The sequence below is a fragment of the Leucoraja erinacea genome, chromosome 13, assembly GCF_028641065.1.
Source record: "Leucoraja erinacea ecotype New England chromosome 13, Leri_hhj_1, whole genome shotgun sequence".
NCBI lineage: Eukaryota > Metazoa > Chordata > Chondrichthyes > Rajiformes > Rajidae > Leucoraja > Leucoraja erinaceus.
Genome location: NC_073389.1, coordinates 21,717,893 through 21,733,461, shown reverse-complemented (window position 1 = coordinate 21,733,461; position 15,569 = coordinate 21,717,893). Strand labels below are relative to the sequence as shown.

The following is a 15,569-nucleotide window of genomic DNA, read 5'->3' as shown; positions in this document are numbered from 1 at the left end:
TTTCCTTCGCTCCATAGATGCTGCTGAGTTTCTCCAGCTTTTTTGGGTACCCAAATAAATATACATTCCTATTTATTCATTTATATTTGTCAATACTATGTTTTCTCTCCATTTAGCAATCCCCAATTGATGCCGATATAGTAGCAAAACTACGTGCCCAAATCAAGTTGAATTTTATGACATCTCATTAAAGGTTTTCAGCACAATAAATAACCTATCAGCTGGTTTGCCTTTCTCTGAAGACAGACACAAAATGCTGTACTCAGCAGGACTGGCAGCATCTTTGGAGAGAAGGAATGGGTGACATTTTGGGTTGAGATCCTTCTTCAGACCTTCCACTACCTCATTTATAAAATCAGGCCCCCACTCCCTCATCTTTACTATATTGCCTCTCTCTGGTCTGCTTCTTGACATCTTAATATACTGTGTTCCAAAAGAAATATCAACAATGTGTTCAGTTTTAGGCACCATGTTACAGGAAATTGTCTGAAGCTGGAAAGTGTGCAGTGAAGATTTACAAGGGTGATGCCTTGACTCGAGGTCCTGAGCTACAGGGAAAGTTTGAGCATCCTAGGACTCTATTCCTTGGAGCGCAGGAGGATGAGGGGTGATCTTATAGTTGTATAAAATCATGAGAGACGCACAGAGTCCCTTGCCCAGATCCGGAGAAACAGAACCAGAGGACATAGGTTTAAGGTGAGGAGTGAAAGATATAACAGAAACCTGAGGGGTAACCTTTTCACGTAAAAAGGGCGGTAGATGTATGGAACAAGCTGCCGGAGGAGGTAGTTGAGGCAGGTACGATTGCAACGTTTAAGAAAAATTTAGACAGGTACAAGTCTAGGACAGGTTTATAGGGAGATGGGCCAAACAGAGGCAAGTGGGATTAGTGGAGGAGGTAGTTGAGGTAGGTACTATCGCAACGTTTAAGAAAAAATGAGACAGGTACATGGCTAGGACAGGTTTATAGGCATATGGGCCAAACAGAGTTAGGTGGGATTAGTGTAGATGTTGGCCGGTGTGGGCAAGTTGGGCCGAGTGATCTGTTTCCACACTGTATGACTATGATTATTTCATAAATCCATGTTTGCTTTTCTTAGCTACTGCTCATCATATTCTACTTGCTCATGATGTCAAAACAAAGGCATAACATTCTTAACTAAAATTATAGATTAAACACATTACAAATTACGTCTATTGTTTGTTAATGGAAGGTCTCTGTGTACCATCTACAAAATGCACTGCAGTTATTTACCCAATCTATTCCAATGGCACCTCCCAAATCTGCAACCTCTACAACCAAAGATAGACACAAAATGCGTGGTCTGAAGCAGGTTCTTGACCCGAAACGTCACCCATTCCTTCTATCCAGAGATGCTGCCTGTCCCTCTGAGTTACTCCAGCATTTTGTGTCTATCTTCGGTTTAAACCAGCATCTGTGGTTCCTTCCTGCAACAAAACCTCTACCACCTAGATGGAAAATTGCAGCGGGTGCCTGTGAAAGAGTTAAATGCTTTTAAATACGTAAAAGATACATGGTGGAATACTTGACTAGGTTGTAACTTGTATTCCAAGAGAGACAACCCCAAGCTTGTCTCAGGTTGATTTATATTGAGACAATGACCAATGTCTTTGAAATGTCTTATCTTGGAAGTACCAACTGATAAGATGCCTTTGAAATGTCTTGTCCTGAAAGTATCATCTGATAAGAGACAGATGCAATGTCTTGTCCTGAAGTACCAACTAATAAAATGCCTTTGTAATGTGTCTGCTAATTGATGAGACAAGCTCAGACTCGTTCTGCAGTGATGTATATTGGCTGCATCTTGACCATGACTAATATCTTTGGAATGTGACTAAGTGACACACAGTATAAAACACTGTGCAAATCTTTGTTCATTGAAGTGGCAGCACAGGGAAGTCAAGTATTTGTTGCTTACTTGACTGGTGTATCCCTGTCACTTAAGCCGGCTGATGATCAGTAAAGCTGGAGTTGGTTTACCTAATGTTTTTGTGAGTTGGCTGTTTATTAACTGGAAACCCTGGCTTATCACCTGGAAACACCAGCAGCTACAGGTATCCTACAAAGTCACACAACAACCCGATATATAAATATATCAATGCTCTGTCACCTTAACTGCATCAAAATCTTGGAACTGCCACCCCAAAAGCACGATGCTAAATGCATTTCGTTGTCTCTGTACTGTACACTGACAATGACAATTAAAATTGAATCTGAATTGAATCTGAATCTGTGGAAGTACCTGCACTGGAAAGAGTGCTGTTGTTAAATGCGGCACCCACCACTGCATTCTCTATGGCAATTAAGGATAGGCAATAAATGCTGGCCTTGCAAAAATGAATATTAAAAATAATAACAACCCTTTATAGGTAAAGCCTATTTTAAATTTTGCGACGGTGATGAAAGTACATGAATATAAATAATTTGCTTCATGCTTATAATCATTATAATGAACAGGTAGCACGAGTTCAATGTCGACCATATACTGGGCTGAATGTGGTTGGGACAAATGTATATTAAACCTGTGCCTGCTTCACAAGCTAGGTAGCCCCCTAAAATACAGTTATTTAACCTGAGCCACAGGATGGTAAAGTAATCTGCAATTTAAGGAAATAAAAATCATTTTTGTAGCTGTAAAACGGAATGGTGAATAGAATTATTAAAACACATTTATGACCATTATTTCAGTACAATGCCCAGAAAATTAAAAGAATACAGTAAGTACAACTTTTCAATACGGGAAAGTACTAGAGTTTTTATTCCTTCATGTTCAAACTTCACTACAGCGTGAACTTTACAATAACTTGGAAAGTGAAACTTACAAAAAAGTGCTGGTAACATTAAAAAAAGAAATCTTCATCCCCAGAATGTCAATTATTCTTTCACACGAACAAATTTAAGGCTTAATACTTCAGTATAAAGTAAGTATGCAGATAAAACTTCACAGTATTCAAATGTCACAATAACATAATGAAGCATACAGCTAGTTAACAATACACATGTCACAGGTAATACATGAGAAATACAGTCTAATAAATGGCAAGTTAGGATACTGTTGCTTTAATAAATCTGGCAGGATTTAAAGCACTTGAAAATTGTACTTGAATTTATACCAACATACTGTACTATAGTAAATGGGGGTAAAGTTGGAGATCACTTCAAAAATGCTAGCCTGTTTCTTGGACGGTCAACTGAAAAGGTCAGAAAGCTACCCTGTAAGTATAACATCACAATTTAATGGTACCTGTTTTTGAACCCCCTTTGCTTTGGGGTACTTTGATAAACTGACACTTAATTTCAAACATTGAGACCAGAGGATGCTTCACTGCCGAGGATAATATTAAATTTTCTGAATAAAACTAAGAAATGTCAGAAGTAAAAAAATTATCCTCTCATCAGTGAAGGTCTCTTTCCAAAGTTTAATTTTTGAATTTATTTTCAATAAGAGATTGTTTTCCTTTGTTGTATATACTCGGCTCCCCCTCATGTTTTATTACACACATTTGCTATGGGGAGGAAAAGCAGTCATTCAACTATCTCAATAACTGGGGTAGATTTGTAACTTTCTCAATTGACCTTTAATACAAATTAATAAATCCCTTAATATCAGATAAAGGGCTCATACACAAGGCAAAAAAGGCAGGACGTTATACAAGGGAAAAAAGGGTACGTGTTCCATATAACAGGTAAGGTGCAGAACAGAAACAGTAAACTGCTGACCTCTACAAAATTGGTCAACAAGCATAAGGTGCTTCACAATCTACATTTTTGGAAATATAACAAGCCAACATTTCTAAAGTGATCCCTTACACCAAGACAAGATTATTCAACTGTTTGAAAAACCCAAAACGCTAGTTTTCACCTGTTGTACCAAGATGGCTCAACCATGGCAAGTGAACAAGAAAATGAACATTGCCAGTTTAACTAATCTCCTTCAGCACAGACCACTGCACATTTGTACTGACAAAAAGAGTCTCATTTCTAATACATAGTAGCAGCACTTATACTGGAAATATTTAATAACAACCTTGACAGGAGATCTTTGAAAAGAGTAGGCCGACCGTGTGAAACACAGCTTTGAGTTAAACCAGAAGTTTTATCTCAAATTTAGCATTGTCCATTAAGCTAATAACTGACAGTGGTGAAAGTGGACCTCTTTGGATCAATTATTAGCACTAAGTAGCATCAAGCCAGCCCAAAAGCGGCATGTAGATTAGCAATAAAATCTGTAAGTTGTTTAACATCTTATTTAACAGAGCAGTGAAAGACCAAAGTACAAATGGTAGATACTGTATGCATAAGGAATGTTTGCGTTTCTCACAACATTTTTTCAAAATTACGATATAAAAATAAGAAACACCATTCCTGTACAGTACACAGTTCCCATTTTGACCATCTGTACTTCCGTCAGAGCGCAAAATTGAACTGGTGCAAAAATATGCTCCGATGAAATAGATATTATGGGATTGTGAAGCACTGAATAATGTATTGTGTGAATGCAATCGTGCATCTACTTAATACTTTATCAGTAATATATCCAGCATTGAACAACATTGGGATATGCATTTTTAAACCAAATTCTGTATCTTTTCCATTGTCTGCAAAAGTTATAAATGTAAAAAGCGAGAAGATGGCTTGAAAGGGACACATTCCGATGAGACTTCAAAATTAAAGTGCTAAGATTCAAACCAAAGCTGTGTTATTTCAGGTATTAATCTATAATGGCCAATTTAATCAGGTACATATTCAACCTGTGAACGAGAAATACGTGCAAAGAATGTGAAAATTACAACTTTCTGTACTACTGTACTTTTGGCCAAGTAAGTAGACTGACTAGTGCATAAAGCGCAATGTCTGTAAAATTTTGTGCTAGTTAATTTCTACAGACATGTGTTTATTAAGAAGAGCAATATGACAATGGGTGTAGAGCAGGCACACCAATGAAGACCTAAGAATATTACTTTTTATGATGCCAATGTAATTTTAGAAATCTATTAGCCCAGATAGCTCCCAAATACACTTGCAGAATCACACTTTTAAATGGAGTTGAGTGTTTGGAGTTAATAGCAGCAAGTGTTTTACCAAAGGCAACATGGATGTTCTACCATAGAAATTCAGAAGTAAAATGCACTTTAATTCATTCAATAGAATGTCAACAAAATAGGTTCAGCCTGTTATATCACACTATCAAACAAGGTAATATTTGTATTTATTAAAAAGTGTACTAATGTGAAAAATGTATAAACTATAACTTTGGACATTGAAATCACAGTGGAATCTAAATTCATATAGACATTATTTTATAAAGTTGCAAATGCAACAAAAATCTACAATTCAGTGCTTATAAGGATATTTTCACTAGTCTGAATAATGCTGTTTGTTTGAAGAAGGCTGGGCTCTAGAACAAGACAAACCTTATTTGGAATGGTTTAAAATGCTTCTTCTGATTTTCACCATTCAAATGTCAATATAATAGAAACAAAAACAGAAGGCACATAGACTTAATGTTATAGAAGTGGAAAGGCATATGTGCAACACTGAATACTCAGGGAAGAACAATAAGCTTGCACCAGAACTTCTACAGAAATATAGGCACCTGTTTTGTTACTCAGAGAACAAAATCAGCCAGAATAGGAGATGCTCTATTCATAATGGTGTACTATAATGTGCATTGTATTACAAGATTAAATAGTTTATAGAATTGTTTAATACTTATTAGATGTGCAATCACACACATGATTAGCAATACACTTTAAGGATTTCTCTCATAGCCTGTTTATCTTTCAGACAAGCAAAATCCCTAAAACTGTTCTGAGCAGAAACTTGTAAAAAGCAGAAATAGAACATTGCCACTAACAAGAGATTTAGTCTTCCTATATAGGTGTTCATTAAATATCTCCAGTTTGCCTTTCATTTGTCTGCCCTGTTCTCAAATCCATTACTTTATTTTCAAGGACAAAGGCAGTGAAAAAGGACCGCTTGAGAGAGTGCTGCTGTTTGTATCACAAAAAATAGTCCCACACATTACAAAAGACTCACAATCCAGTGTGTTTGACAAATCAAAAACGCCCTTAAAAACCCCTAATTAGTCATCCAAACTGTTGTAACAATAAACAGACAAAACCAATTGAACACACATCAATAATTAGTTTCAAAACAGGCTACTGCAGCATTCTTAAGGGCAGACTTTGTTTTTCATTTAATTCCTTCACCAAAACAGTCTTATACCAATAAATGTATCATTTTAAAAATATAAAATAGTACAACAACAAAAAATATTTTCCTACCATTCAAAAGGATTATTTTCCACAAAACATAGAAAAATGCCACCTAGAGCTTCTTTTTTTAAGTATAGGGCACATACATGTTTTTGCATAAAATATGGAAGATGCAAAACCATCCTAGTGTTTTATAATTAGGAATAAAAAAACATTCAGCAAGCAATCAAAATCATTGTACATCACCTTATATTAAAGGGGATGTCAAACTTGTCCAGTGCTTTCCATAAACAAAACAAAAACTATACACAATCTGTGATAAATTTTCATCTTAAATGGAGATAAACTGCTTACAAAAATAAAAATAGCAGATTATAAAAAAGAAACATTAGCTGCAAGAAAAAGAATAAGAATATAAGATACAAGTCAAGAAATGGTCTTACCCACTAATCTATAAGAATCTGTGAGCAACCAAACTTCATCTTCCTTCATATTTTTGCAACTGCAGTCTTATTTATTTTTAAAACTTTTTTTTTTAAACTTATGATGCTCTCAGGACATCTTTTAAAGTTACTAAATGCTTTTCCCATCATGAGTTTTAAAATAAATTAAATGGAATATGATAGGGTAAATATTGTAAAATTAAAGTCTTATTTTTGGTCTACAGTAGTCACATTAAAACAAATATAAAATAATTATCATCACAACAGTGTTGGGCTAATAAAGTAGAAAAGGTGCACAACAGTAAAGTGAATGAATCTGATATTTTGTACCTAGGAAAAACGCCCAACGGCCTGTTCTTACAACATAATTGTTGGCTGTCACTTAAGTGTCTTAAGGCAATCAGATTCTACTTTTGAAACAAATCAGATTTTGGCAAAGGCTGGAAAAGACATCTGCATTTTCAGTCATTATGACATAATTACTTAGGTTTTTGTGAATTGGAGATAAAACTATTTACATGCCAGATTCAGAGTGCAACTATTTTGTTAGATGAACTGATGCCTCCCATTTCAATAAACCCATGGCTGAATGTAGGGTCGGGTAAGATACTGCTGAAATTTGCTAAATTATTGGACAATGATAAATGATAAGAGCAATAAAACATTATTGTATGTGACAAACTGAGTTTCTGAGTCAATTTATTCCCAAACTATGATTTTTCCATGAATTATTCTTCCAATTGAGACTGCACCAAGAGTGCAACAAATGCTATTAGCTGAAGATTACTTGGTCCTGGGCAAAGGGTTCCAAATTGAATTGTTAGCTCATCCCATTCATTAGGAACTTACTTTAATGGTCCAAAGATTCAATCATGTTACTGGTTACTTCAACGGTGTCAATTCCGTGACTAATAATTTAACTAAAGTGAAGTCCAAGGGAAGGCTTTGTATATGATAACATTAGAGTATGCCTTTGTCAGCCCATGCACCAAAAGCGTTTCACTCATTTCCCATGTGTGAGGTCATGGTACAAAGCCTTAGAAAAGATGTGGAAAAGACGATTTGGATAAAAATGCTATATTTGTGTAGAAGAAAGATGCAATTTGTTTTCCTTCTAAATCTCTTTATCTAAATCCAATTAATTGACAGAAACAATAATAAAACCAAAAATGCAGATGTCAAGGCATAATAAATTCAGTAGATTTGTCACAAATGTTAACCGATTCAAATTTTTTGGGTTAGTGTTCATTTACAGGGAAAGCAAAGTGCTGAATTAGTGTCGTGTCAAATGTGTTACCAGCTAGTGTCCTGTACTAGTGTTCCCACCTGTGGGTTCAACTTTACATTTGGTGACTACATTAGGCATTGACTGGATGTGACACTAACACTGGTTTGGTTCTATTCACATGCAATAAATCCCATCCCACCTCAAAAAAAGGTTCATTTTAGCCCTTACGTGTGCAAATGTTTTGAGTGTGAATGCTGGTCAGTAGTGGAAATCTTACATGCAGTTCAGTTATTTCAGTGCATAACACCACCATTAACTTGCACACTAGGGTTGTGCTGACTTTACAAGACAGCAGCAAGATAGTGTATTTGAATAGTAAGACATAGTCTTATCACTTGGACACTTTCTAAAAAAAATTATATTGGCATCCAGAGAGTCGGGTCATTATTAATTTTGCAACTCAAGGTGTAAAATTGTGAAATACAACAGGAGTGTATTATAGCCTATGCTGACTGGGTTATATTTGTCTTTCTATAGTATGAATCTTTAAACCAGAAGAGATTCATAAATCTATGTTGTAACACTACAGTTAACCTGATAGTCTTATGCTTTTCCAGCTACTTCAGGTTCCAGATATTACATTTTATTTAAAAAGACAAAACCGTTATTCTGGGATAAACTGAGAAATAGAGACTGATTGATTTCCTTGGTATGAGTCTTTGCAATCCAATCCTGAAATTCATTCAGTACACACTAGTTTTGATGAAAAAGTATTAAAGTTTCAACTGAAATTGTAAATATATCAGTAATAGTAAAAAGGCTGGAAAAAAAAAGCTTTGTTTCCTGCTCCTGCTAATAAAGAACTGTACCCTAGAAAATCATACTAAAAAATTCCACAAGAAGCAACGAATCACAATGGAAATATGATTTAAAAGCTGAAAGAATGCACAACCGCATAGGTGCACAGGTTAAATGAAAACCCTTAAAAATACAAAGTACTGGATCCTTACCAAACTTGTTTTATACTGACCCATATCTTTTATTTACATATTGAGAAAAAACAGTGGCTAGTTGACTAAATCCAGCATCAATGGACTGCTCCACTGGTACAGTCTGACTGCACACCTTAAGCTGTTTCATCTTCTGTATGCAACCCACTTGCTGTTGAGCATTGGAAAGAGGCAATTCTATCAATTCTTTAAATAAAATTAATGCTGTATAGGCCTTTTTTTATTCCTGCAATTATTCCTGTTAATGTGTAATTAAAATATTTTAGTTATATGACAAAGAAGCAGTAAGTGGTCACACTGACTTGTATTAACATCTGTGAATTGATCACTGGCAATACTGACATTTTGTTACTGGGTATAAAGATGATAATGCTGTAAACTATTGTTTTTTTTTGCTTTCTACAGAAAGAGGATTTTTAAAAGATTTAATCTGAAATTCAGGAAATAAAATGCAATCTATATTTGTTGCCATGACCTTGGAAAACAGAGCTCAGTGGTGATCATCAATTGGTCTTTCCTTTCAGCTTTACTTTCAGCATTTGCATCAGTACAGATGTTTTTTTTTGCCATACATTCTTGACAAATGGAGGTTATCACTATACTATAGAATAACTGAATATCCTGTTTAAATATGCTAGAAAGTTGTCAACAATGCACATTAAAACATCACCTTTCTATTCTGAGGCAGCGATAGCCCATCTATATTTTCACCTTTTCCTATTTCAGAATAGCGAGATGCAGATGGAAGCAATTTTAAAGTCACCGTTTGCACACTTCTTAAATGGAAAACAACTCTACATTAAAACTATTTTAAAATAAAACTCTATTTAAATATTATTGCTCGATCACATACAGTATATTATTTAAGAAAAAGTGCACATTCTAAAGGGGTGACTGATAATCTGGATGCATTTCTCATGAATTATCTTAAACTTATTTTTGAAGTGTTACTTGAAAACCTTTTGGCTCAGAGCACAAATGGTACTGTTTTTTTGGGGAGCTTGTTTATTCAATGTTATTTCTTAGAAGTAAAGATGAATGGTGGTTTCTTTAACCCTTAAATTACATACTTCCTTCTTAATCTGTTCTCTTTGCTCTGAAACTTCAACAAGAGGATATTTAGTAAATCACCTTATTAATGCTGCATTCGACAGATGCTGGTAGATTTATAATTATGCATATATTGTTGAGCTAAGTACAATTAATGCTTCTAGATTCTCATCGGATTGTGCAAGCTCACATTTCTATCTAACAGAATAGATAAACCCAAAGGTTATTTGAATAGTTTAACAGATTTGTTACAGGAATAATGGCCTTTACAGTCATATAAATCTAACAATTGTATACTGCATCTAATTTGAAGAAGGAAAATTATAATGCAAATGTATAATAAGGTGCAAAGACCCCGTGTAACATTTTCATTGGTTCAATTTATCAGATGGGCATGTGTTGTACCATAACTTGCCATTGATTACTGTTAGAATTTTGAACACAGAAGTGTAAAACTCATGAATCTATTAACCCTCTCTCCAATCACATCTTCAAACAGTGATCAGAAACAATGACTTCAAAAGCAAACCAGTGTCAAAAAAGATAACCTATTTTGCAATTGGGTGGGTGGGGGCAGGGAGGGGGTAGTTGTTTACCTTTTGAATGAAAATTGCTAACTCCTCAAGCTATTGATCAGCATTGAAGAACTTACCAGTTTTATTCATTTTTGATGGCAGCTAAGAGTTGATTATTTAGGTTGAAATCATGTTTCTAGATAAGATTAATTAGAAAATTACGACCACTCAATATCGGGTGTAAAGTTCATTAATTTCATTTGTAAGAAAAGAAAATGATCCTGGAAGCTGCTCATTTCTAATCTGTGGTCTGAACGCAATATCCAATCAGATAAATTAGCTATATGTCAAGTATAGCCAACTGATTGATTCTCCAAGAGAGTAAGCCTGTTAATTATATCCCAGAAATGTGCCAAATTAAAAGAAAAGGTTATATGTTTATAAATCCATGATTTTATCCATTAATTACATAATGCTACCTTTTACTCTAACATTATACAATGCTGTATAATACTACATTCTTATTTACATGGGAAAGAAAAATAAGATGAAAAATCTACTGCAACATTAAAAAGATATTTAGTTCCTCACTTTTTCTTTAATATTAGGGGTGAAATATTAGTTCCAAAATAAGGTTTGCAATTCACCTTGCAAGTTTTTCTTTGGTTTTAATAGTCATATTAAATGTGCATAATTAAGTTTATATAATCAAAATAAAATAGAAAATTCCCAACAGAATTACTCAATGTGATTCAAATCCTAGTTTATCCATAGACAGGATCTCTTGAAGTTAAATCTTAAATCATTAATACAATATAAATGATATTTGAAATGGGGAATTTCTGCTGGATTTTTTTAAGTCATCTCATTCTGACAAAGGACAATGGGGCCAGGATTAATGGAAACCAATGGGGCAATCTGAAAGTGATTCTTTAAAATTGCATTTGGGCATTGTTTTCATTATTTTGTTTAAAGGAAGTTGCTCTGTTTTGGTGCAATATTTGCTGATACTTTCAGAGTTCCAAGAATACTTTAGATGTAAAGCTTAATACTATTGTTCCTCGGCAGGGCATGCTATAACTCCAATTGTTCCCATATCAATTATGCATTCTTCAAAAACATCCAGACTGATGATTTATTTTAAAGTTCTGCTATCATTGGTGAATTTGCTCATACAAAATGCATAGTGTCCCGCAGAAAATAGGTTTATAAAGGTTTTTGCATTTTATTTAAAATGCCATGTTTATATATACTATTTAAAGGCACTGATCTACACTACTGACGTGACACATTGCATTAGTAACACTTGTTTTAAAGAAAACAAATGATTTTTTAAAAAGTAAAATTCTACACTGAGTTCGTAAACTTTCAGGTTAGTTCAAGAGTAAACAATGCAAGTTATATGTACAACCCAGAACCATAAAGAAATATTTTGCATCAGACAATGAATTAATGCATAAATATCACATATGCAGTAAGACTATGGATAGAATAGCAAGTTAGTTTTGTATATTAAAATGCATACTTTTTTAATCTTTTGATTACCTCTGTGATTCAGAATATTGTCTCCAAAAATGCAAAATAAAATACCAAAGGTATTTTAGACTGCGCTGTACATGCATAGTGGGTTGTACATTTAGAAAATTCATTTCTATGTTTCACAATTTCTGAACTGTTAAACTTCAGTAATCTAATACTGTCTTGTTAGTACACATTCCTATGTCTGACTGATGGGTTCATTGAATATAAAGGACAAATGTTGAGGAAACCAAGAGTCACTGTGAATGCAGTGGGCTGGTGATATGCAAGTGATTCAACGTGATTGTATTAAATATTGCAAGGCAGGTCTATCCTGTAATAAAATGTAAATGTGTACTATTGTATAAACAAATACTGCATTGCAAAGTTAAGCTTGGTTAAATACTCCTTCCACAGGACACTATTCCAGTAAAACAGCTAATATCATACAAGAGGCTTCCACTTGTTGTAGCTAATGCCTAGCTTAAAGCCACCCTTACTTTCATGTTTGCACTTTAAAATCTCAAGATCTAAACCAGTATTCCATAATGTTAAACCAACAAAACCTCTCGGACCCATTTGCCTCTCAAAGATTAAAATTATTGTTGCCATATTTTTTTCAGAGCTCAATTGTCAGTCAGTCAAAATAGTGAGAAAGAAAAAAATCAATTAATACCTACAGAATTTATTTGTTTTTAAACTTCTCTGGTTAGTTATTCAAGCTTAACATCAGCTCTTATTTTAACGAAGAAAGCATGTAACTTTTGCTGTAATACTGTAGCCACCTGTAGACACGTTTTACCAGATTCAAATGAAACATCAATAACATTTAAAACTTTTACTCTACTAAATAGCTAAACTATCTTGGTGAGACCGTGAAAAAGTTTAACATTGATCACAGAAAGACTATGAAGTATGCATTACATGTTACACATGCATGAAAGATGTGATACTTAAAGTTCAAGTCTGGCAGCCATTAGCCCTACTTTATTCCCTACATGATTAGATAAATCAGCCTAACGATATATTATTTTCAAAAGTTCTAACAAAATCATTGTATTAACTGCCTGCAGAAATAGTTAACCCCATAAGGACATGGAACTAAACTGATTTAGTAGGGCAGTCATCAACCTAGGAAGCACCATTAATTATTTATTAGCTATCGCTTAATTCAGATCCGCACAAATTAATAACTCTACACCTCCACAAACAAACGTACTGTGTGAGATTATTAGTTAAACATTGAAACCAAATTACAGAAAAACCTGACTGACATTAAAAAAAAAGCTTCATAAATGATAACCCCAATTGTGAAGAAGTAATTTCTATAAAAGAAAATTAAACTAGATAAATGGTTTAGTATTTGTTAAACAGACTGTATTACAGACATCAAATTAGATCTGCAACACAGAAACATATAGAGAATAGGATAGTATTTCAGCGCAAGTTAGTATGATAATCAATTCCACTGTGAAAATGAGATACTCTAGTATGTACCCACAGGTAAAAATTAGCTAATAACCATAATGTAGTGCATATTTGTTGAACTCACTGGAATCAAATAAACTGGTGCAAAGAGGCTTTTTTATATTAAGAGTGATCATCTGTAGTCAAAATAATGAAAATCTGTGGTTAGATATAAATGTGAGTTGTTTACAATTATGATTCCAAAATGAAATAAAACCTAGAGGTGAACCGCAGGATTTAAAAACAAAATATCTGAGAATCATCCCTGGGGTACATCTTGGTCAATGGGCCCTAAAAAATGTCGCTCACATGGGAACTACTTCAAAGCTAATACATTCAGTAAATTGCTTAGTTCCAGCTAAATTCATTTTGTAAAGATACACAAGACTTTTAGACTGTATTATTTCCTCACAATGTTTGTTTCTAAGTTTAAAGACAAGAAATATGAACAAGATATCCGATGAAATATATCATCTCATCAAGACACACTTCCCTCAAACTTTGTACATGCTGCACAAATTGCAGCTATTTTCAATTTCCTATTCATTATAATGACTGACTGACTGATTTGGGTGCACTGTTAATGGTGCACCATGGAACTCTAATTAATCTTATGGCAACAGCAAATTAATCAAAATATTTTAAAATTGATCGGAATAATCATCATTGACAGTCTGAAGATAAAATAAGAGACAAAATAGGAGCAGCAATCAAAATGACAGCATGTCAAACAGACCACATTGATTATATGTTAATTTTGAATGTTATCAACCACACATTGTGGGGAAAAAAAACTTCCTTCAATTCAGCTCATCTTGCAACCTTAACGGTCTTCTGAATATTAGTGGCAGTGTATGCAAAAGTTCCAAAAAGCCTTGCCTCTGTTCAAATACTGTTGTGAAAAAAATGCACATCCATGTAGTAAACGTTTACTGGAACCATCTGCAATTGGAAATAAAACTCACTGCGCTTTTTCTCATTGAAATAACATTGAGTTGTTTGCACATTTGTGAAATAAATTCTTGTACCTAACTGCAGTTGCACGGATGCTGCATTATATATTAAACCTTTTGATTTTCAAAATGAAACCCATCTGTGTAAGTGACCTGCCCATAGCAGGTAAATAATAAATAACTGCCAGTGTCATTACAACCACTATACATACAATGTCATCTTCGGTAAAAGGCAAATTTTGTGACCATCAGAACACAGAAATGTCAATACATACCAAGTATTGTACTTGTACTTGAAAAGATGTTGCATACCACAGTTTACCGGACCTCGTGCTGTGTAATCATCTCAAAGAAAATTCCACCTTAGATAATGCAACACTGGTTTAGATCTGTAGAGATAGTAGGCCTTTGAAGTGTTCAACACGCTAGCAATAAACAAGAGCTGAATGAGAGGAAAAAATCTTGAGGCCTGTAGTGGTCATCCAGCCAGTGGAGCACACACAATAACAGGCATTAAGGCCACCATCCTGAAGAATTCTTGAACATCTTGCTGCTGATAATAATATGCCAGCGCTTTTTGTTTTAAAAATGTTATTTTTAAAAATTAATTCCAAATTTGTTCTCAAAGAAGTTTCTTAACCATCGGAAACGTGCATTCTCATATGATCATTGAATTGCTCGATTTGGTCAAACTTGGCCGGGCAAACAGAGCAGACATATGTAGTCACCTCAGAGCAGCCAGTGCCATGGAGTGCCATGTGCCTCTCCAGTAGGGTCTTGTGGGAGAACTTCTTTTTGCAGACGTAGCACTCGTAGGACTTCTCACCACGGTGAAGCCGCATGTGGACGTTGAGGGAGCTCTTTTGGGTAAAACGCTTGTTGCAGATACTACACTGGTAGGCTCTTACACCAGTGTGCGTCACCATGTGTTTAATCAGATAATCCTTCAGAGAAAATGATCGCCAACAAATGCTGCACTGATGTGGCTTTTCCCCTGTAAGGCATTTAACAATTAAAAACAAAAAAAGTTAATCATATTCAAAGACTTTTAAATACTACAGTTTCTCAATTTGATTTGCAGCACTAAGAAATAGAGGACTATTCTATTTCAATCAGTTAAATTGACAACATTTTCAGTGTAGAGT

The 15,569-nt window shown here is 34.5% G+C and overlaps 1 protein-coding gene across 3 annotated transcripts in view; it reads right to left on the bottom strand.

The window, feature by feature from the left end:
* Positions 1–2,750: 2,750 nt before the first annotated feature.
* Positions 2,751–15,569, bottom strand: part of LOC129702666 (zinc finger and BTB domain-containing protein 20-like) — a 241,768-nt gene continuing 228,949 nt past the window's right edge. For all 3 annotated transcript variants that reach the window (XM_055644560.1, XM_055644559.1, XM_055644561.1), the window contains exon 9: positions 2,751–15,418. In XM_055644560.1, the coding sequence (XP_055500535.1) occupies positions 15,060–15,418 (359 nt within the window). In that variant the 3' untranslated portion in view covers positions 2,751–15,059. The remainder of the gene's footprint in view (positions 15,419–15,569) is intronic.